This window comes from Scomber scombrus, chromosome 22, assembly GCF_963691925.1.
Source record: "Scomber scombrus chromosome 22, fScoSco1.1, whole genome shotgun sequence".
Lineage (NCBI taxonomy): Eukaryota > Metazoa > Chordata > Actinopteri > Scombriformes > Scombridae > Scomber > Scomber scombrus.
Window position 1 is genome coordinate 15,342,734 of NC_084991.1, and position 14,306 is coordinate 15,357,039.

At 40.1% G+C, this 14,306-nt stretch overlaps 1 protein-coding gene across 1 annotated transcript in view; it reads right to left on the minus strand.

Annotated features, from left to right (window-relative positions):
- mybpc1 (myosin binding protein C1) overlaps positions 1-12,369 on the minus strand; it is a 31,868-nt gene extending 19,499 nt beyond the window's left edge. The window contains exons 1-5 of the mRNA XM_062444177.1: positions 12,348-12,369; positions 6,918-6,944; positions 4,960-5,010; positions 3,682-3,897; positions 6-47 (exon numbers count right to left, since the gene is read on the minus strand). Of these exons, the coding sequence (XP_062300161.1) occupies positions 6-47; positions 3,682-3,897; positions 4,960-5,010; positions 6,918-6,944; positions 12,348-12,369 (358 nt within the window). The remainder of the gene's footprint in view (positions 1-5; positions 48-3,681; positions 3,898-4,959; positions 5,011-6,917; positions 6,945-12,347) is intronic.
- Between the last annotated feature and the right edge of the window lie 1,937 nt (positions 12,370-14,306).

The following is a 14,306-nucleotide window of genomic DNA, read 5'->3' on the forward strand; positions in this document are numbered from 1 at the left end:
CTTACTAGGCAGCTCAATTGAGAGTTTCTTGAGTGAATTGGCATCTTCTGTGAAAAAAAGCACAGTTATCATTGAATTAATCAGGATAAACTCAACTACTTTAGATTGTTTGATGAATATTGTGTCTACACCAACGTGATAGTTGGATGAGCAGCTGGTGATTTCCCCCCCAACCCCCCAGACAACTGCTTTATTAAGCTTTTTAATGGGAGGCATCCAGGATTGTCTCTCACAGTCCCAAATGGTGACATATCACTAACAAAGTGAAATGAACATGTAAGATCATTTTGAATAGTGTGACATTTTTTAAATTCACTTAATTGCTACATTATGAATCAGATGAGAAGAACAACATCGATTTTGTATGCTCAGCATATAACACGAAGACTATTGTAAGGGAGTAGTACCTCTGTGAAAGGCATCTTCCAACAATGAAAATGAGGCATTGCAGTTTAGCAAGTTACCTCACATATTGGGAGATACTGTGCAGTGCTAGTGAAGTTGTTACCCTCAAACCTTTTATCAGCTTTCAACAGAAATTAGCTGATACTTGGGTACATCGGTAATTAGCTTGCTAGCTAAAAAGATCAAACGTAAAACTAATTAAGAATATTTTGGAGCTGTAGGAAGGGTAAGCTAGTTGGGGTTAGCTAAGCTAAATAATATTATGATATGATATTGATACTTACAAAACATGTGAATTTACCAAATGTCACAGTATTTTACAAAAAATAAATGAGGTGTATCAATATAAAAGGGAATCAATACGTATGCTTATCTCATGGTCCGGGACAGTTAAGAGACATTACACTAGCTATTTGTTAGCATGAACTGTTCAGAAATCAACAAAATTCACTGATGTAAGATTCATTTAGAGAGCCGAAGTGAAACAGGAACTTCTGAGTTTTGCTCCAGAGTCAATCCCTCCAGGATTTTGCAGAATTGTTTTCTTGTGATTATTGTGGCTGTTTTGCAATGTTTCATGTGATTTTATTGCCGTAAAATTGCAAGAATGCAATTTTCACTACCAAAGAAGAGTCATATATAATCACTTCCTTTGATAAAAAAAAAAGTACACTGCATATCACAGAAACAACTGGATATCAGTGCTCATTTAAAAAAAAAAAAAATCTAAGCACGAGAAAAATAGACTCAAAGCTATATATATATATAAAAAGAAAATACTGTACATGAGTTACATTTATAAGCCTTTATTAACTGAAACTTAACTGCATTCCCTTTTAATAGATACAGTTAAAGTTTTACGAACAGTACATGTGCATGTGTATATTAAAATGTATTTACATATACATCATAAGCACCCATGTATTTATTTTGTAAGCATAATATATACATGTGAAATAAATTGTCACATCCAAACCTTCATTTGAGATTGTTAAATAAAGATTGATGTGCTTGTAGGATTATGCTGCAGCATTTTGCATGTAGAAATCACACAGGTTTCTACATGTATGTCAATGCAAGGACATACATAAGTATATTTACATACCTGACATGATCATTCAAACCAAAACATATTTCATTTGAACTGTTAAGTGGATTTTCCTTTTTTTAAGCGTAGCAAGACTAAAACACTGACCACACTAACTGTTATACTCATTACAGACTACAAAACAAAAAAAGATCCTTACATTCCTTCAATCAGTGGAGGAAAAAATATAAACCCACAATATAACCGAATGACTGACATTGCCATTCTTTGCGCCATGCTACTAGCGTATACTCGTACTTGTAATTTGTACTTCAGGGTGCTTCAGTGATCTGAAAGGTGATCTGAGCTTGATTTTAAAGAGAAGTGTTTCATGGCAGCCGTCCTCACAAAGTTGGGGAAAAAAATTAGGAAGTGGTATGAGGTTTATGATAGGTACCAACCTGTTGGTGGTGTTGGCGATGAGCTAGTGGTCACAGCAGCATCATCATCTGAAATAAAGGTTTCATTGACAAATAGACCCACCTATCAAGCTCCCAGTCCATCACTGGCAGGCCAACAAGCCATCGATCAGACATGCGAGACAAGACTTTGAATGGAGTATGACATGCAGTGTGTGGACAGGATGACTGAAACCAAAATATAAGCCATGTTGGATGGCTTCTGCTCCATAAGACCCTCACTATGTCTGAGAGATGAAACAATGTGAGATCATGATCAAGATTTTGTGCTCATTGCTGCAAGCTTCACAAGCTGCCATAGCACAAGCGAATGCTCTTTTGCACCTCGGTGTGCACACACAGGTGTATCAATAACAAATAAAAAGTTTTAAAAAATCAGCCTTTAAGCAGCAGCTGCAACACAACTTTGCAAAAATGCTCTTGACCAAGCCAAAGAAAGCTCAAAATTCTGTGTAACTTAAAGAATCTCTGCTTTTCTTATCCGAGCTGTGTCTGTTTTCTATTTCTAATAATCAAAATCAGTTCCCTGATCGTACTATGCAAACAAAATTGACTCAAAAACTACATCTAGATTGTCATTCTGCATTTTCATTCATGTTTGTAGATAATAGAATAAAGCTTAGTTTGGTGACTCACCTTGTGTATAAATTGCATCACCTTCAGTTTGCCATTTCAGGATTAATTGAGTACTTCTATTATTAGTTTTAATTCATTAGTCTATATTAGTCTTTATTTTGACACTGCACCAAGTATTACTGCAACATTGCATGATGAAGTTTTCAGGTGCAAGTATAATTTCATTATTTCTTTGAAGACTGCATGCAATTAAAGTCATATCTATATGACTGCTAGAAAAGCAAATGATGATTGAATGAGGGAAGTCCACAGTTTTTTTAGCAGGGAAATAAAACGTATCTACAAAATTAGCTTTCAACTGATAGTAAGTCTAAGTTTTAGATCAAGTAAGATAAAAAGGGCAGTGTTTACAATGCTGCTGAGCAATGTAGTGTGCAACAGATACCTACCTCTTTACACCTTGCATTAAAATGTGTTTTGGGTGAAAGGATTGCAATCGGATAGTGCTTGACCACATGAAGGTACATGTGTTAATGCACCCAAGACACATCGATTGTGACACGATCAGTCAAACCACCTGCAGAGGTGGTAAGGGATTCATTGTGCCACATTGAACACAAGTGCAAATGTCCACATAAAATAACTTCTTATGTGGAAATAGGTTATTGCGTGTAACTGTTTGAAACCACTGAGGTAGCCGGGATTTGCCAGTTATAGAGCTACTAAGCTACTAGCAAGAAAGCGATGGATATTCAAGACACTCAGGGATGGAGTCAAGACGAGACCAAGTGTCAACTTCCTACCCTGCTTAAAAAAGCAAGTAGTCCATACAATAGATGGTTCACAGATGGTTACCATCATTTTTTGTTGTTCTTGTTCTATTGGATCAAAGAGAGGGGGATGTGGCGTTTGGTTGTTTGAGCTGGACAGAGTGGGTGGATCTCAGTCGGTTCTCGATGTGGACCATGGAGACACATATTAATACCAGGTGTAAATGTAATGAGGTGGAATCAAATCTAGATACGATTTGGGTACGAGACGCATTTTATTGCAAGGTCTAAAGGGACTAAGAAATGCATGACTTTAAGTAACTTTCAGGGCTTGTTTCAGCAGCATTTGAGTGGAAGAGCTAGAGGGGTAAAACATGCACTTGGCTAAGAGAGTAATGAGACTGATCCGTAGAGGTATACTTACCAGGTGATGGGGGAGAGCAAGGGTCATCTTGCTTTATAGTAGAGTTAGTGGACTCTGCTTGCTCTTTCACCCCAACCCCACCTGACTGTGGTTGGTTAGAGCCATTCTCAGTGGGGCTTGGCTCCTGGGCCACCACAGCCTGTAATGGCTCAGGTTTTGGGGACTCTGGTTTCTTCTCATCAGTCTCTACTGGCTCTTTCCCCTCTGCTACCGCCTCTGTACAGCAAACAAAGCGCCAGGCTGGAGCAGCAAGCATCAAGCACAAACATCGGCAGCCTTGCAAGACGATGCTTGCTCAAAGAAGTTGGGTATAAATAGCTAATGACCAGATAATGACCACAAAATTTGAAAAATTACTTAAAGCAAAAAAGTAGTAGGCCATTATCATATATTGTGTTGTGGTCAGGTACGCCACTGAAACATCTATCTGGTCATAGCACATATACTGTATACTGTTAAGGAGGCAGGATTTTTTTTTTTTTACTGACTTGCACAATATAAATTGCATTGCATTTGCCATTAAATTCAGAATATGGAGACCCAACAAACACAAAAATCAGTAAAAGTATGCCAGATAAGTCAAAAATACAAATTAATCCATCAATAAACAGAACAGTTAGTTAGATCACTAAAATGGAGCACAAAATCTTGATACATTTCCTTAACTTCCAGTTATATAGGTTCAATATTCAGATCCTCATTTTCAGTATCACTTTTTTCTCCTTTTTTAACCAAATGATTGGAGGTTAAAGGACAAGCATAAAGCTTCATATATCTTTTCATGCCCCATTTTAATTAAATAACTATAATTTATGATGTACTGAATTATATTTATGACTTGTATGATAACATTTTACTGATTTTTTTTGAAAGATGGTTGACTGAAGTTAACAGAGTCAGCAAAATCCAACTTCCCCCAATCCCTCTATACAGTATCTCCTGGGTGATCACGTAATACTTCTTAAAGTTACACAAATAGAAAGACAGCCTGAGTTAGTGAGAGCGCCAAGCTTCTAGACAAGTGCAGGCAGAGCAGTGCAGGCAAGGGAATATGTGCACAGTGAGTGGCGTGGCTTACCCATAGCTAACCTCGTTAACTACTTGTGTGTGCTGTGCAATCATACCTCCACAAGAAAAGTGCAGTTGCAGGCCTCTCAAAGTGAATTAAGTGAGAAAATACTGTGATGGCACACACCAAAACAAACACGTGATGTGAGTGTGATGTGCAAAAGAAAAGTGAAGGGGTCAGGAGGGCAGGGGGACATCAGGGTTACCCACCTGGGGGTGGAGAGACCTCCAGGGAAATCTCAGGTAGAGACAGGACACTTTCTGAGCATATGACAAATATAGTGGTGGATGGAACAGCTGCTTTTAATAAGCACAAAGCTTCAGCATCTGCAATGCCTCTCTCAGTCTCTCACTCAAACATACGCACCACACAGAAATAATCACACTCAAACAGATATAAAAACACACAAACTTCTACTAACACATTCATCTACATCAACCCACCCGCCTCCATGTAGGAATACAACCTTTATCACAATAAGTCATGTTTTTATAGACCATTCTCACATTTGACACAACACAGACATACACAGGAATAACCTGCTTGTTCCCTGCTTAAAAATGTACAAAATGTGCTGTTAATGTGTCTACATTAGGATTTTGAAAATGTAATTTAGGTTCACAGTTGAAATTCAAATTTGTTAAACTCTATGTTAAAATTCTACCGAGGCTAACTCATACTTTATACTTCCGTCAAGGTCTTGCAGTGGTTTCGCTGATAGGATTTACCAGTTGTTGAGGTTTTTTTTTTTTTTTTTTAAATATAGCACCACTGCAACACTCAATGGAAATGTCATGCATTGTCAGGCAGTGTTGCACATTCATTATATATATCTCACTATCTCACTTTATGATAAAGTGTGCTAATGTTGGCGACGAGAAAGATTACACTGAAAATGGCTTGACTGGTTCATGAAATGCAAGTTACCACTACACTTATATAATTCCTCCATGTGTTGTTCCACATGTTACACTTTGAAATTCAGCAATTACATTACAGTTACTAATTCTTGTTACACTCTTTTCTAATTCTGCTTTTTTTGGTGGGAATACTTTTAAGTCTTTAATACTGACAGTGAAGACATCTGAAAACGAGGGAAAGAGACCCAACAAAGATATCCAGCTGGACTCAGCAGTGGACAGACAGAAAAAGGAGTTGTTAGCCTTGACTAAAAGAGGAGAAATGTGTCTCGCAGGCACCAGTGTTGTCTTATACACATATTTTCTCTTTTTAGCGGGCTTCTTAACTAGCCATCAGAGTTGTAGTTTTTGTGATACCTAAAGCTTCACTGTGAGGAACAGAATCATGAAGAGCAGCTGTATGTTGTCACCAGGAATAACATTTAGCTAGCTGTAGATGGTCAGTACTGTGAATAAAGTAGATATAAATATATATATTACATGTGGGTATGAAGGCCTTGGAGGTGTAGTAATGTAATTACTTTGTGAGCTGATTACATTCTTCCATTTACTTGCCTAACACTGGTGATGATACCAGAAATCGTGAACCACTACTGTTCTAAGCTACCACCAAGATCTGACTGGCATACTTCAATAAGTGTAAAGAAATCATTTATCTGACACGAGTGACATTTACAGGCAGACTATAGCAGTATTGAGTTCTCCCCCTGACCGTTTTAGAGACTCAAGATGCTGTGGCTCCAAGGTCAAACCCCAGCGCCGGCCAAAAGCCAGCTGCATGCCAGCACCTTGCTCACATGGGAGGGTCGGGGCGTCAGCTGAATCAACAGAGAGGGATCAGCTGGCTGGTGGGAGGAATGTCAGAGATGCTGACAGCTTGGACGTCGCTACAGATCACTCTGGAGCACAGCAGTACATCCATACTACCGACTATTGGCTCCACATTTACACTTTTATGCGGCTGTGTTTGCACATTCACGCCAAGTTCAGGGTTGTGCTCATCATATTACATGTGTATATGTGCTCAGTTCATCCCCTTAATGCAAACAAGGACAGGTGTTTGATGCATACACCTTGACAGACTTATAGACTTCCTAAACTCCTGTTGCACTTCCTTCACTTATGCAACTACCCCTTTTTTTAAGCTATGTATTGATGATTGTATGTCTACTCTTGTGCATACATTCTTCAGTCATAATCTCCTGGACTTTGAGGTGACAGGGGGAGATTAGATGTCTATCACTCACCTCCTGGCTTGCCATTTGGCGTCTCATCTAAAGAAAGAAAAACAAAAACAGAAGATATCAGTGTCAAACAGGACATCAAAATATCTTGAATGTCTTCAAGGCAATCAGCATTATCTCCTTAAAATGTCTCTCTGTTTGTGTACATTGACCTATTTTATTGATATTCATTCACCACTAAGCCATATCATCTTTGCGTTGGATGACTGGCTCCTCATGCTTAGATACTATGTAGTCTTAACTGATTATAAAGAAGGCCCTCATGACACATGTTTACCCTCTGCATCGTCTAGACTTACGAAACGAATGTTGTGGGAGCAGCAACAGAAACATATTTGGAGTAACAAGACTCAATGCAGGGCTCCAGCAGATCAAAGCATCCATATAGCCTTCGGCATGCAGTGACGGGGTTAGAAAATTAACCTCTTTTGTTATTAATGGGTTAGTGGAGCACAGAGCCATGGGAGGTTGTCTAGTAGTCATGGGAGTTATGCAACATCTGGACCACCTATTATCCTTGCCCTGATTGCTTGTAACAGCTTTCAAAAGTGCAACAATGTAGTAGTAAGGGGAACAAGATGCTGTAGTCGAGGGGACAACAAGAACTGTAACAGGTCAGCTTTGGCTGCTTCTATTGGTGATAGTGAAAAAGTAATCTGCTGCTTTTCAGTAACTCATATCAAGCAGAGCCATGCAATGCAAATGTGTATGGAAATTTACTCAATCACGAGATTAGTGTAACTCTCTATCACAAAAAAAGTTACTGTGGCGCATATACTCAAAGCCCCATTTGGCCCACAAGTTCTCTAAATACCCATATACTTTATTTGCATTTGCCCCCGCAAACAACATTTCCTATATAAGTGTTTTCTAATGCTGACAATGTCAGGACGATAAATCACTGTTGCAAAAATAAAAGTGTTTTCTGGTCTGACACGGCTATGGATATGGTTTGGTTCATGGATACATAAAGAGAACTACATACAGCGTCAGAGGCGGGGCAATGTTCATTCCTGTAAAAGTTGATCAGTGACATATGAAGTCAAAAAAACCACATCCCGCAGCTAACTTGAATGGGGAAAAACAAATTCTATCATGCAGCTCTTCTAGACCTTAGAAATTGAACTATGGATCAATCATAGTGTAACAAGTTATTTTGTGCAGTTTTTGATGCTCAAAAAAATGTGTCCTCTGTTTTACTGCTTCTCCTTAACCCATGATTGTGTGCAGGAACATTTATTTATAAACCCATGTTGAACCTGGAAGTTGTAATTACACAGTTTGGCCACTATTTAAAATTGGCGCTGTTCAGAAACGACTTGGTTTGGGTTTGGGAAAGGTCCTGGTTTGGATTAAAGTAACTACTTTGTTAAATACCCTGCATTACCCCACAAGTGCTTGCAGTTATTTTTGGATGATTAAACCTCTGTGAAAGGTTAAGGGTAATTTTACTCACTTTCAACTTGACCAGAGGACTTTTCAGCCAAAAAACCTTAACTTTATACTGGTTTATGTACTTGAGGTCATCAGATTAATTGAAATAATTGCAATGATTACAATGTAATTAGGTCCTTCTTAACAGGTGTAACAAAGCTACTCCTAAAGTCAGGAAGATGTCAACCAAACAGTCTGCACACACCTGCACTAATCATCCAGTATGAAGGGTTAGGGTTAGTAAGGTTAGGCAACAAATATGGTCATGTTTAAAAGAAACCAATGCTGACTATCTATAGGAAACAGAAAGCGAGCAGTGGCATCCTGTGTTAAAGTCCATTGTTATGCTAAACGTATGCTGTTCAGGGGCATGTGCTGAAACAACTGCATGCTGTCATTTGTCTTGGTAGAACAGTCTCCGGCCTAGTCATGCGTGACCCTTGCGTCTGGTGTTGTGGTGGTAAAATCCAAAGCTGAACTATAAATCAAAATCCATGCCACAGGTATCTATGCTGGGACAACTGTTAACCACTTGTGTCAAGAATAAAATACGGCTCTAGACGATAACAAAAGCATCTCTATCATTGCGATCCAATTTACATTGCTCACATTAAAACACTGAAATAAATCAAATGTAAGACCAAGTTTGATATAGCGTGAATTAGCTTGTGATCCAGTTGCATTGCTACAGTCAACCATTCGTTTGCATGTGAGAAGAATGGGAAAGGCAGAAAGAACTGATGTAGACGGATTAGCGTTAGATATTTGCAGTGAAGACAGTTGACAGCTCTGTTGCCCTCACGTGTTTGAACCTCTCAGTTTCACACATCCCTCTGTTAGGACCTCTATCAACACCAATCTGTTAATTCTTAAATATTTCCTGTGTATGACTCCTTCCCCTTATCTGATGCTTCTGTCTTTAACTTTCATCTTTTTTATTATTAGCAATTTTAAAATGAGAATGGGAATAAGAGAGGTAGATTTAGGTTGTCACGGCAGGGATTAAGAGCAGCTTCCCCTTGGTATTGAGAAAATAAGAAATACGACAGTAACAGTCAGATTTACCATTTTTCAAACTTTTTCTTTTGTAATTAAAGAGCATAAGTTTAGCATCCTACTTTCTTTCCAAAATACTGAATTTATATGAACAGTCATGCAATGTTTGTACTTTTTACATAATACATCTAATGATCTTAAACTTGAGGCTCTTCTTTTAGCGTTTTCAGAGAAACCTTTCTTTCCTTCAAAGAGACTTTCTCACAGCCAGCTGTTGTCTATGACTACTGCAACTCTAAATCCGACAATGCACCATTTTTGCACATTTTCTCCTATCACTTCTTCTTAGCCTCTGATATCCCTCCATTTGTAATGATTCTCTCTGAACATTCCATCTCAAAATTAGCCCTCACTCCCACCTCACTTGAAACCAATGTGTTGCTGGCCACTGGGCCACAATCCTGCAGGGTCACATCATGCACCCAAGAATGAGACTCGCTCTCTCTCTGTCTCATCACCCCTGAGATAATGAGAGTGGAGAAAGGTTTTGTTTTACCTCTGAGGACTCCCAGTGCAGCTGACAAGGCTGCAGGTATTTTCAGCTGTTGCCCCTGCTGGCGTGCAGACAGAAGGGCTCATACAGGCTCCGACACGAGCCAAACCGCCAGCAGCTTTATTTTTCCTAACCTAGACCTTTATTATGTTAATAAAGATGAGCTTACATTAATGATACTGTTTGTCCCTGCTGTAGTTCTTTATTTTACTTTGAATGGGTGACCCTTTTTACTTTTAAATCTGGTTAAAGAAGGTCTACAACAAGAATCTTTTTTTTAAGACTTAAAGTGTCTGAAACTAGTTGAGAGGTGTACTTGGCAATTAGCTGCTGACAGGCTTTTCCCCTGCATTCTACCATGGGTTTGATTTATGAGGTGTTGCTGTGTAAATCACAGCAACTGAGTCAGGGGATGGAGCCCAGAGAGAGTGATGGATCTTAGTGACAATAAATATCATGAGGTGGAGACATGGGCTTCACCGCGGCTGACACCCAAAACGTAGTGAAAAGGAAACCACAGCAAGGACTGTGCTGGAAGGCTTCTGGGCACAGGGTCAAAGGGTTGACAGTAGGTGGATAACCTACTGGATCAGTCCCAGACGGAGAGTGGAAGGGAGATGTCTGTTTTGGTGTGTGGCATGGGGGGGAGGAGGGGTCGGGTGGCAGCAGAGGGAGATGGCAGGGAACAAGGGATGGGGATTAAAAGTGCACTCATTCTGAACTATTCCAGGGACAAGAATCCCTGTCCCAAGAGATCCGAGGGCGACTCAGCCAGTCCGTCATCTCGTTCCGACTTTTTAAAGGCTTGAGAGTGGGGTGTTTAAAACAACAGCACCAGCCTCCACCACTTCAGCTGTTCAGACTCATTTAAAGAACAATACTTTTCTACCCTCATTTATCTGCTCCTCAGGGCGATGCTGCTATTTATGGATAGTGTTTCTAGCAGGCTGGAATCTGCTGCCTCTATTTCGCCACAGCTTTGTCTCTGAGGGGATCAGGGATGTTTATGGTAGTGGATGGACACTGCGAGGTCAACTTAGCTGTACACAATCTACAAAGGTACATAATGACTGAGGCCAAACTTGCATTGAGCTTCATATCACTTCAGTACCGTAGCTTCCTCTGGCTGTTGCAAACTTTATTGACCACATATAATCCAGCAAGAGACTAAACTACAATCTGGATGCTGAGGAGTAGGATATTGGATTTTGAGAAAGTGTCAATCAATTCCTTGCAAATGTCAGAGCCTATAAAATAGCCTTATATTAAAATGCAATCACTATATAGTCAAATCAAGTCGGTATTTTATTTAATTACCCCTTAATCACCCCTTAGACCCTTGATTCAGACAAAGAACAAGTCAGAACTCTAATATGGAAGAAAGTGAGAGTTCAGGAAGAACAAAATAGGAAAGATCCTTTTTCCAGGATGGACAGACATGCAACAGATGTCAAGACATGTTAGTGTCTTTGTGCAAATCATGCGTGACATAACAGGAACTGCTACAGACAGCTCAATCTCAGGAGGATCACGGGTTTATTAAAAACGTGTATCAGCTCTCATCAGGAAGGCTTCCAAGATCCAAACAAAATGTTCCATTTCCTCTACATGGGCATGTCTGGGTTGACAGCAGACACCCAAAGAGCAGAGCTAATGGGGAGGGTGGGAGTAATACCATATCGTAATGACAGACAAGAGCGGATTAAAAGGGAATGTTGATGGACATGGTGGTACAGATGAGTGACGTTATGGTGTGGAGGAGAGATCAAAAGTGAGGGTGGGACAGGGGATGGGTTAAGATGCTGTGTGTGGTTGAATATGGACTTGAGTTATGGGTGGAGGGCATTCCTGAGGGGTCCTATTTGTCTTCCATCTATCATCAGGAGGACAACGACAATCAGTATGAGCTGTATAATTTATCCACATTGCATCATCCTTCAGGGGTCTTTCCTTGTGGCCAGTTTAGTGCTCATCAACATTCCTCCACCCTGCTTCATCATCACGTCTTTCACCCAGAAGACTCCATGCCAACGCCCAGCAACAATAGTATCTGTTCATAAACCTTAAATCTTCTCTTACCCCCGCGATGGTAGAAACACGCATGCATCAGTAATACAATACCACTCTCAAAGTCACTTTGAGGACTCCTACAAACAAGCTGGCAGGCTTGCCATAAAGTGATGGAGCTCCCTGCAGTGAGTAACAACTCACTCTGCTCCCCTCAATCAAAAAGGATATGTGGGAAAACATCAAATTAAAGCAGAATAGATAGAATAGATAGGAGTACAACGCAATTAAGAGGTTCAGTCCAAACAAATTACTTCACAGGCATTAAAACTCAGCAATATCTGCCTGAAAAAGTATTAAAACATGCAGTGCAGCAGATTTATTCTGGATGTCATTTTTCTGAGGCAACACGCTACTTTCATCCGCACTGACAACACTCCTACCTTTCTTTGTGGGCTCTGGCATCTTGCGCCACGTCCCAAGAAAAGCGTCAAGGAGTCAAAAAGAAAAGAAGGGTGCCGGTTCAGAGCAGTGTGACTCTACAGGAGGTCAGGTAAGGCGTGGGAGCCCTGAGTCCAGCAGGGAGAGAGATGATGATAGTGGAAGTGGCAGAAAAAACCTCTGGGACCCCTCAGACCAGAGTGATGGGAGATGAGGAGGGCACAGGGATACGGTTCGGAAATCTCAGTGGGGGTGGAGGGGGGGTGGAGGAACGGTGACAGATCTAGGAGGGACAGGCTTTCAGGCCTTATATAGAGAGGGGACACACTCCTCCTCTCTGTAGTGGACAGAGCAGTTCTGTCTGTCTTACACTGGAGCATCACTGTCCCCCCCCACTCACTGGCTGTTGTGCTAGGTTGGATATAAGACAATAGCAAGTAAAGGTTATGTTTTCATGCTGCACTGGTGCACAGAAGTGACACCATGATACATTTTTGGGTAAAGCAATATCTATATTTTTATTAGTTGTCACCAAATCCCAACCAAAAAAACAAATTTATGAGTCCATCCTTTAGTATTGTCCAGCTGCCCCCGTCTGTCTGCTTCTGAGCCTGAAGATTTTTAGCATCCACTGAAGATGTTAACCTTTAAAAACAGATCACAGATATACACAGTTTAATAAACAAAATAAATCATTTATTTTAAAACCAGGGGCACTGTAGCTTTTTTTATCAAATGTTAGTCAAACTGGTGGAAATTGTGATTTGTCTGGGACTATTTTTAGCCACGGATTTGGTGAGCTAGTAATTATTTATAGCTGCAAGATGTATGTGTAAGTGGGACCGACTCAGAATAAATACAGTGCCCATGTTTGTCATTGTGATTAAATAAACATATCACCCAGCGCAAAATACAACACATTAGTGTCATATTAAGAGCAATACAACTTCAAGTTCTGCAGGTTACAGATGGCTGGTTAATCTTTGTGAATTTATTTAGAGAGGACTGTTTAATCTTGACTAGATATGTCTTTATTACTTTGAGATGTCCTCCTCAGTAGCAGAGTGAAGGCTGCCAAAGGGGCATCAGAGGTAAGTATCCTTAATGTGCGAGAGAAAAAGGTGGAGAGACGGGAAATCACAAGGTGGGATATAAAAGGGAGAGGTGTCGTCATTGTCACAGGTCTGAGGCTGATGTAATACTCTCTGACAATCCCGTTCTATGCTCACATGATTCTCACGTATTCAGAGAATCTGTGGATTTATTACAAAAGAAAAGTTTGAGATGACACGTAGGGACTTGATGTCAGATGCCAGATATCAGTTTAATCCAGGGGGAATGCTGTCCAAGAACAGCAGGCTTTCCGACCTGGCAAATAAATACTGGGGAGATGCCTGGGCGGTGGTTATATGGCCTATACTTAGAAAGCTGTCATGAACCTTGACATTTGACATGTGTATTGACATGAAAAGAGGGTTTGATATTGAATCATTTCATTGATGTGGCTGCTTTGGTCCCTATGAATCTTTTTAGCATGTCAAATTTAAGTGATAAATCAGGTGTGGTCTTTGATAAGGCCGTGAAGATTAAAAAACAAGACTTAAAGCTGATGGATTTACGAGGCGGTCACTTTTTAAACGCCGAAGCTTCTTCTTCACGTGTCATAAACCCTGCTTCTGCAGAGAATCTAACAATATCATAACCACTTGAGCCTGTTAATGACCTCAACGTGGAAGTGCACTCAAAACATGCACGATTCATTCTTCAAGAAGGACAGTCAAAGCAAGGCACAGCTCTATTTCTGGGCTACATGGAGATGTGTTGCTGGTGTCTGTGTGCAGGAATGTGACTTATATCCTGCTGTCAGAAATGTATCATCACTGATTACAGGAAAATGCTCAAAATGAGTCAATATTAGTACAAAACCGGACCAATATTGCATCTGGAAGCTTTTGCCTTTA